This window comes from Varanus komodoensis, unplaced genomic scaffold, assembly GCF_004798865.1.
Source record: "Varanus komodoensis strain SLA01 unplaced genomic scaffold, ASM479886v1 scaffold566, whole genome shotgun sequence".
Classification (NCBI taxonomy): Eukaryota; Metazoa; Chordata; class Lepidosauria; order Squamata; family Varanidae; genus Varanus; species Varanus komodoensis.
This window is the reverse complement of record NW_025336178.1, coordinates 1-8737: the sequence shown is the minus strand read 5'-3', so window position 1 is coordinate 8737 and position 8737 is coordinate 1. Positions and strand designations below refer to the sequence as shown.

The following is an 8737-nucleotide window of genomic DNA, read 5'->3' as shown; positions in this document are numbered from 1 at the left end:
TTAGGGTTAGGGTTAGAAAAAGGAGGTGTCCTGGAGCGATTCTGATGCTTGGAATGTGTTTAGAGTCAGCAGAAAGGATGAGCTGTGCGGAAAAGCGACTCCACTGCGCAGGCACTTTCCTCCGTGGCACCGGATGATGGGATCGGTCCGCTCAGTCGCCAGGTGACTCACTTGCCTCTTCCGCTGGGGGGGACCCCACTGGTCCCCCACTGACACGGTGAGCCCCCAGCCGCCTCCCAGTCCAGCTGACAATTCCCTCTTAAAGGAAGAGCAGTGGGAAGCCCTAACCTCGCTCAGGATTCGGCTTCCTTGTGAGCAAGCGGAGCAAGGTTGGTTTTGTAGCCGCAAGGCAGCTGTAAGCAGGCTTTTTCTTCCAGGATTATCTGGATTTCCGGAGAAGGAGCAGGTGGCACCTGGAGGCTTTGAGGACCGGGCATCTCCAGGGATGGCGTTGCCACGGGGACGGCCTTGGATGCGGCCGGCAGAGGCGGCTGCTGCAGGAGCCAGGACTGGGAGACTCGTCAGCCTGCAGTCCTGGGTGCATTATGGGGGAGAGCGAGACCCTCCACCCACCCATGCAGCACCAGGCCGCTCTTCCAGACTGATGGGTCCTGGAGTTGCCTCCTTGGAAAGTTCTTTCTGGCCCTCTTCCCTGTGCAGTGAGTTCGAGTCCCCGCCAGCCACGGAGCCGGGCGGGTGACTGGGGCTATTCACAGACTCTCAGCCCAGCCTACCTCACAGGGTCGTTGTGCGGATAAAAATGGGAGGGGGCGAGACGCGAAAGGAAGGGTGTTTCCTGAGCAGGTGATGAACGCGCCTTCCCGTCTCATGGCCGCCGATTGCAGCCGCCGGGGGTCTTCACGGGCTCTTCCGCAGCCTGGGTCGGAGCGGCGCACACGTGTCTGCGCAGGGCGCGCCCGGCCGCCCGCCCGCCCCTCGTCGGGCGCCGGCGCTGCGGGCGTGACGGGCGACAGACGCGTGTCTGCGTCAAGCCAGCCCGGCCTGCAGTACCTTCCTGTGGCCACAGGGTGGCAGCACCGGTCCGCCGCCGCCGGTGCCCGGGAGGCCACTGCTGACGCCGCCCCGTGACGGAGGCAGCGCCGGGCGGGGGGGGGGCCGAGCCCCCGGCCCGTTCCCTCCGGGGGGTGCGAGCCCGGCAAGCCCCCCGCATCCCGGAGCGCTGCCGGGGCCGCGGGCTGCCTGCGTCTCTGGGTCGTGTGTGGCAAGGCAAGGCCTCTCCTGAGCATGTGCGGAGTTTTATTTGCTCTCCGGAGCCTGGGCTTCCCAGGCGTCCCAAGCGGGGCAGGGACCAGGCAGGCCTGAGCCCCCGTACCTGTCTGCTCGGAAGGAGTCGCTCCTCTTCCGCAGTCAGACGGACTCGGGCGCCGCATGGCGAAGGCTCCCGTCCAGGGGACGGGCTGTAACGCGGCCTCCTCCTGGCTGCTCAAGGGTTTGGGGCAGCCTTCGCCCACCTGGCGCCTTCCTGACGGGTTGGACTACAACTCCCAGCGCCCAGCCCATCCGAAGGGCATCAGGTGGGCCAAGGCTACCTCCGTGGGAGGCCGAGTGTGTGTCCAGACAGGCCGCGTTCCTGGGCGCGCCTCTCTTGTCACCCCAGGTTTTGAAACAGCAAGCTGCTAGTCCTCAAGGCTCTGCGGAGAAAATGGGAGGAGTGCCAGGATCCAGACAGGGCGGGGCTTGCTGTCTGCAGTTCGTGGGAGCCTGCAAGACCCCCCCCCCCAGAAGACGGCGGGCGCGAGAGAGAAGAGCTGCTCCCGGGCAGCAAGAATGCATCTATTGTCCTATATTCGGTTATTTTCAGCATTGTATTGAATCCCATCTTTTGCGGCATTTCGGTTTTGTAACAGCTTATAATGTGCGCGGGAATTGCACCCCCAGTGCAAGAGAAGACCCCGGGCGGGGCTCCTCATGCGGTTTGCCCCCCCCCCCGCCCCTTGCAGGGGCAAGAACTCCGAGCCTTTCGCGCGCCCCCTCCCCGCGCCCCGGAGCCTGGGGCTGGCACCGCAGCGGGCCTGGTGCAGCAGGGGCTGGCGCTGCGTCCCGCCAGTGAGTCCCGGTCACCGTGAGGACTAGCGGCTTGCGGACGGGCGAGTCGCAGGGGCGCTCGGCTGCGGTGTGGAAAGGGCAGGTGCGCCGCGGGAGGTCGGGCCGCCCCGGGGCCCTCGCCAGCAGGCTGGCATCGTGCCCCTGGGACGCGCGGGCCGGTCTGGGGCCAGCTTGGCGCCCCAGATGCGCTGGGGGGGGGGGGCGCCAAGTCTGGCGGGCGCGGGCTGGCTGAAGGCTGGACTGGCCCTTTTTGCTGCATTTCCGCCTCCCCAGGAAGGCCCGGGAGCGCGCCTCTGCCCGGACTTGTGCTGGAGGGGGGTAAGGCAAGGAAACGAAGCCGGGGTGCCAGTGGGGAGCCGTCAGGGGGCAGCTCTGGGGCTGGCCTGCGCTTGGGGGGGGGGCGCCTGGGAACCGCATGCAGCCCCTTGAGCCCCGCAGTGCGGGAACGGGGTGCTTATGATCAATAAACCAAGGAGGAAGCCGCCCGCCCCGCTCCCCTTCCTGCGGCGAGGAACGGCTCTCTGTCCATGCCCAGGCACCGCCTGCCGCCTCAGACCCCCCCCCCCCCGCTGCTCGGGGCTCGACCTGGTCTGGGCGTTCACACGCACCCACCGCGGGAGGGAAGCGCGTTGCGGGGCAGCGAGAGGGGCAGCGCGGGGGCTGGAGAGGAGCCCGGAGCCTCGCTCGGCGGGGGCGGCTTCCTGGGGGGGGGGGGCAGCCGCGGGCGAGGGGCGCGTGAAGAGCCGGAGCCGCGTCCCCTCCCCCGCTCGCTCCCCCACCCCATTCATCCCCTCATTCCTCCATTCAAGTGTTTTTCTCCTGCGCTGCAGCAGTTCCGGTGCGTGGAGGGGGCCGCCTCGACCTCCGCGGTTCCGGGGACGCGGAGGGGGGGGCGCTTGCAGCAGGAATTCGGACCGAGAGACCAGCGCTGCGAGCCCCCCCGCCCGCGCCTCCCAGCCATAGGTTGCCAGCACCCAAGCAAGACGGACATCCCCCCCATGCCAGCCCCGCCAGGCCCGCCAGCCTCGGAGGAGCGACAGCACCCTGCATCCCGCGTTGCCATGGCGACCACTATGATGCCTTTCTGGCCCACGAGGGGGGGGGGCGTCCAAGGCAAACAGGACGGGGCGGGGGAGGGAAACGTCGGGAAGCGGCTCCGGCGTCAACAAGCGTGCCGCAGCATCCCTGCTCCACCGTGGCGCCGGCCCCATGAGTCGGGGAAGAGTGCCCATCATCCCCGGTCAGAGGAGGCGAAGGCTGCTCTGTGGAAGGCTGAGCAGGGTGGGACCGGCGTGGAGAGAGGCCAGAGTCCGGCCTCTGCAAGGCACCGTCTGGAACTGATTTCAGCGCCTAAAGCCATTCCCCCCCCCCCGGGCCCCCTTCCCGTGCGGTGTGGGGGGCGCAGGCGAGGCACGGAGATGACCCTTAAAGGGACGGGGCAAGTCGAGGGCCAGGAAGCTGCCCATGGCTCCTGGTCCCGACAGCCCTCCAGGATCCATGCCCGGGCGCCCATGTGCACCGGCTGCTGGGGAGCATGGGTACAGAGTGCTGCGGTGTTTGTGCCTGGCCGCTTCCAGGCAGCTGCTTCCTGCGGAGGGGCATGGGGACCCTCGGCCCCGAACACGGCTCTTCTGGCGCTTGAGCTGGGGAAGGCCGGGCCGGGCCGGGCCTGGCCGCCTGTTCACCCCAGCAGCGGCTTGCTGGGCCACGGTGCTGCAGCCCTTTGCGGGGGCCACCAGGCAGGGCCAAAAGTGGAATATTTCTCCCAGCAGGAGCGGCGGAGGAACACGAGGAAGAGAGAAAAGCGAAGCTCCCCACTTCCTGCCTCCCCATCTCTCCTCTACCCCACACACAGCTGAGGAACCGGCCCGGAAGGGCAGAAAACCCAGGCTGCGTCAGCGCCTTCCTGCCTCCACCCAAGCTGGCCAAAGGGCCCAGTCCCTTCGACAGCACAGGTGCTGGCTTGACTGGGCTGCACTGGTCAGACTGGTGGGAACGCTGCGAGACGATCCCCGGCTGTGCTTCTGGATGCTGAAGCGGGAGGACAAGAGCCAGGCCTGCGAACACGCCAGCCCCGGAAAGGCCCTGGGCTGGGGGGGGGGGGCTGGGGGGCACTTGCCCCCAGGAAGAGGGAGCACGGCTCTGGCCCAGAAGGGCTGCTTTGCCCCTGTAAGGGCCCCGTTCTGAGTCCCCAGAGTCACACCTCCCCAGTTGCAAAGGAAGAGAAAGAGCCGGAATGCCGCAATGGGCGGGGGCGAGGGGAGAGTCTGTCCCCCCCCACAGCACGGGGGGCGGGGGTTCAGCTCCCTCGGCTTGGAGGGCTGGACTACCGCTTCCATTGCTCCCAGCCTTGGTGGCCTTGCCTGGGCTGAGCTCCCTCATACTGTTTACACACCGACCACAGCAACAACCCCACACAAGTACACAAGGGCAGGGGGCTTTGTCTGGCTGTTCCACTTCTCTTACGTAAGTGTTCTTTACCCTGAAACTTAATAAAGTTTTACCTTTGATTTGCTATAATTAGACACGCCAAGTGTTGTGTGTGCGGCTGTTGAGTTGGGGCCCACGGCTCGCGCGAGGGAAGGGGGGGCTTCCCTGCCTCTTTCTCCCCGACACACATTCTCCTCTGGCTGATTTCTCTTCCATCTCTCAACAGCTCACAGGTCTGTGACCGGCCGTTTTGCAGGCCCCTTGCTCCAACACGGCAGGAAAAATAAATTTTTATTCAGTTGAATTGTTTATTCAACTTTTCAGGCAAAAATGATCCCAGAACAGCTTAGGAACAATTAAGTTCTTTCCCAGAGCTCTTCAGGCTGAAAAGGTCTTGACAGACAAGGAAAAGGCACGGGGAGGGAAGAGGAAAGAGAAGCCATTTTCAGAAGTCTCAATTCCCTTCTCATGCCGCACCGGGCATCCAGCTGGAAGGGCTGCTGCCGGGGACAGCTGGGGAAGGGGACTTCATGGGAGGAGTCTTCAGCAGGGCTGGTGAAATCCTCCCCCCCCCCCCCTTCCAGAGGTAGTAGGCAAGATGCTTGTGCCTTAAGGGACCCTGTGAACAGACAGCACTCGGCCAGGTGCCGGCACACGCGGCTGATGAGGCGTGCACCATGGGAAGCCCGGCGGAGGGGCTCCAGGGCAGCCGTCTTCCGCGAGAGCACCCGGCAAGCGACCGGCACGCTGCTTCCGCTCCTCCCGGCAGCAGGAAAAGGCGGCCATGGGGGGCCACAGGTTGTCCCTGCGTAGGAGGAGCAGAGAGGAATCGGGGGTGCAGGGCCCGGAGGGAGCAGCCTTTCCTCGTCTGCCGCATCAGCCCCAGGGCAGGGGGTGTGGCGGGGGTGAATCGACGGGTCAGTCTGGGTGCCCTCGGTTGGAAGTGTCCCGGCCCAGCTCCAGCTCGGGGTCCTTAAAGGGGAGCAAGTCCCTTCCCCGAAGGGCCGCTGGGTATGACAAAGGCAGCCGGGCTTCCTGTCAGCGCCTTCTCCCCCTGCCTCTGAATTTCCATTTCTCTGGGAGATAATGGGAATCGCCACCCACATAATGCAGCTAGCAAAGCACTTCAGAACCTAACAGGAACAGAGAAAGTTTGGAGAGGCGCTCAGCAGAGAGAGGAAGGCGGGAGCCGAGCGGTGGGGGGTGCAGAGGAGCGGCAGGGCCCTGTGAAGCACGAAGGGGCGTCGCCACGCCAATCACAGCAGCCCCCCCTCACGCTCGAGGACCCCACCAGGAGGACTCCACCGAAGAGGATGCCCATCCCACCCTAAGCGAAGACTGGCCACCTTGCCTTCCTGGCCCTGAAAACGCACTTAGTGCGTCCCCAGAGATGGTGTCACCATTCAGGGTCACGTTTGTCATTCTCTCTTGTCACACAGTGGAACAAGCCAGAAGACGGGCCACGAATGAGTCGTGGCCCGGCCGGTGATGTGTCACGCCATGGCTGTGTCGTGGGAACCAGCACGGCTCCTTAGCCAGGAATAACAGACAGGTCACCACCCAACACAGGTTCTTCGTGGGCCGCACATGGTTAAAAAGCCATGGTTTGTTAGGGTGGCTGCATCCACACAACCCACAGCCCAGGGGCAGCTGACAATCAACCCACACCCCCAACCCGTCATGCCGTGGGAACCCAGCAACAGGCTGAGACCTGCCATTCCAGGTTGAGTCCCACGGTTCAAGGGAACGAGGTGTTCCCTTCTGGGGTTTGGGGGAAAGAGAACCGAAGTTGCACAATCACAACTTGGGTGGGGAGGGGGCATTTTGTCCCCTCTCTCCCCACAGCACAGCTGCAGATCACCCAGAGAAAGGCACGGGCTGCGCTTGGAGCACAGAGGACCGCAAGCACCCTCGGGAAGGGCTCAGCACCAGCGTGGGGAGCCACCGTTTGATGTGACGCTTGATACGTATATTTGTGAAGAGGCCTTCAGATAGGCAATTCCTGCTGGTTCGCAATAAAATCCCAACAAAAAGTCTGTTGATGTGGTGCGGGCAGGGGGGGCACTTTTAAACTGCCTCGGATGTTTCAAGAGAAAGCGGGATATATTTTTTTTAGACGAGCGGCTGAACAAATGAACGCAGCACCGCTGGCATCACCAGCAGAAGAGACCAACTCTTAACGCACCACACACGCAACTGACCTCGGTTTGATTGCGGGGTTTTAAGAAGCCTGGGAGAACAGAGGAAAGGCCTCGGGGGCCGAGTATGGGACACAGCCGGGGCTGGGCCAGGCCGCTCGGGTGGGAGCCACTGCGTCCCCCGCGCAGGCCTGGAATCGAGCTCGGCAAGGAGGGAGAACCGGGTGGCTCACCGGCGGGTGAGGCCCACGCCTGCCCTTGGCTCTAGGCCTGGCGGCGGCATTTTGACGCACCTGCAGCAGCTGGGCAGCCTGCGAGGGAAGGTCCTTGCCCCACTCGCTGCAGCAGGGGGTCCGGGGGGCTGCCGGGGGAGCCCTGATGTCCGGGTCCAGAGGAGGGTCTCCAAGGGACAGGGGCTGCTGGGACTCGCCAAGGGCCGGCTGGATGCGGGAGCATCACCAGACAGCGGTCCTGCCCCCCGGAGGGGGAGCTTGGCCCCATCCGGAGCAGACGGAGCGCCAACTCCTGAGCAGACGGGCCTCCCACCACCGCCCCGCTGGCGCTTCCGCAGCCTCACCTGTCTCCACCGCAGGTGGGAAGCAGTTTGGCCTCATCCAAATGTCAACGATGCGTCACCTGGATGGGGGAGCCAGCTGCTCCATGGCACCCGGGGGCCGCTGCCCCTCCTGTGGGCTCCCCTGGCCAGGCTGAGCTTCAGGGCCATCCCCTGCACCCAGCCCGTCTCCCCCAGCGAGAAGCAGAGCCATGGAGGCAACCGGATTCCAGCCTGGAGAACCGCTCCAGAAGGAGGCCACAGTCCCTGGGATGGAAAGCCGGGCAGCAGTCCTGGGGGGGGGGGTCCACAGAGCGGGACTGCCCACCTGTGTCCTGGCCTCGGGCCACTGGCTGACCTCACCCCAAGAGGGGGCCAAGGCCACAGATGCCCCTCTGGGCTCCTGCGGGAGGGAAAAACTTGGGCCGTGACCTTGGTGGCGAGCGACGACTTGGAAATTGGCACTTTCTGCATGACAACGAGTTGCCCAGCCTGTCCAGCGCTGCCCTCCTGCCAGGACATGGGGGTGACCTGCCCAGCGATACCGCCCTGCCCCTGCGTGAAACCTGGGGCACGGCAGGTACCACCAAGTAGCAAAAGCTGGATAAAAGAAGAGGGCAAGGAAGGCCGTCAGCTCCGTGCGGTTCTCCTGAAGCTCTCTGGGGCAATGGGCTTCTGCCCACTGCCGGAGGCAGCGCGCCAGGGCAGGGGAAGCTGTCCAGCACGGCTCTCTGCGTCCTTCCCACAGTTCCTCGCACCCAGCAGATTCGAGTGGGTACGCGCACCCAGGCAGCGAAAGCCAGGTCCTTTGCCTTCCCCCATGGCCAGCTGAAACGGACCGGGCAGGAGCAGCGCTCCTCAGGGCAGCCTTCTGGGCATGCCCAGAGGCTCAGGCCCAGAATCCCTGGCCACGGCCCGTAGTCCCCCCCCCCTCCCGCATGGCACATGGGAAGCCGGGGCCTTAAGTGCCAGCATGACAGGGCGCATCGCCTGCAGAAGTTTCCCTTGCAGCCGAGTGGGAGCGCAAGCGCTGCCATGTGGGTCCCGAAAGGGGCAGGCGGCACTCTGCGCGCCCCCAGACCGCGACTTGCCCGGCTGCCCCTGCCCGCAGAGCCGCAGGTGGGGCAGTGGGGCCGGGACAGCCTCCCTTGCACTGGCTCGCCAGAGGGAAGGGGCGCGAAGACCCCGCGGGTGCGCCGGCCGGCCGCGGGCCCGCTCCCCCTCCCCCGTGTCGCTCCTGCTCTGCCCCCCCCCCCCTTACGCGGCGATATAAATAGCAGCTTCTGCCCGTTCCTAAATTTCTCGCTGACGTCACGCCCACGTCATTGTGTAGGTTGATGCTTTTTCTATGAATGAGCCGCGAGATCCCCCGTTACTACGAGCCGGCCTCTATAAAAGCCCGACGGCGGCGGCCGAGCCCACACCGCAGCGCGCCGGCGGAGGCGCCTCGTGGCGGGCGCAGGGGCTGCGCTCGGTTCCGCTCGGCTCGGCGGCGGCGGCGGCGGGCGCGGGACGCGGCCGGCGGGACGCGCCGTCGGAGGCAGGTAAG

At 65.4% G+C, this 8737-nt stretch overlaps 1 protein-coding gene across 1 annotated transcript in view; it reads left to right on the top strand.

Annotated features, from left to right (window-relative positions):
- LOC123032849 (collagen alpha-1(I) chain-like) overlaps positions 1-8728 on the top strand; it is a gene marked incomplete at its 3' end in the record, with an annotated part of 20387 nt that extends 11659 nt beyond the window's left edge. The window contains exons 9-15 of the mRNA XM_044449024.1: positions 378-538; positions 1369-1535; positions 1962-2067; positions 3923-4047; positions 6904-7227; positions 7937-7991; positions 8522-8728. Coding sequence (XP_044304959.1) covers positions 378-538; positions 1369-1535; positions 1962-2067; positions 3923-4047; positions 6904-7227; positions 7937-7991; positions 8522-8728 — 1145 coding nt within the window. The remainder of the gene's footprint in view (positions 1-377; positions 539-1368; positions 1536-1961; positions 2068-3922; positions 4048-6903; positions 7228-7936; positions 7992-8521) is intronic.
- Positions 8729-8737: the final 9 nt, after the last annotated feature.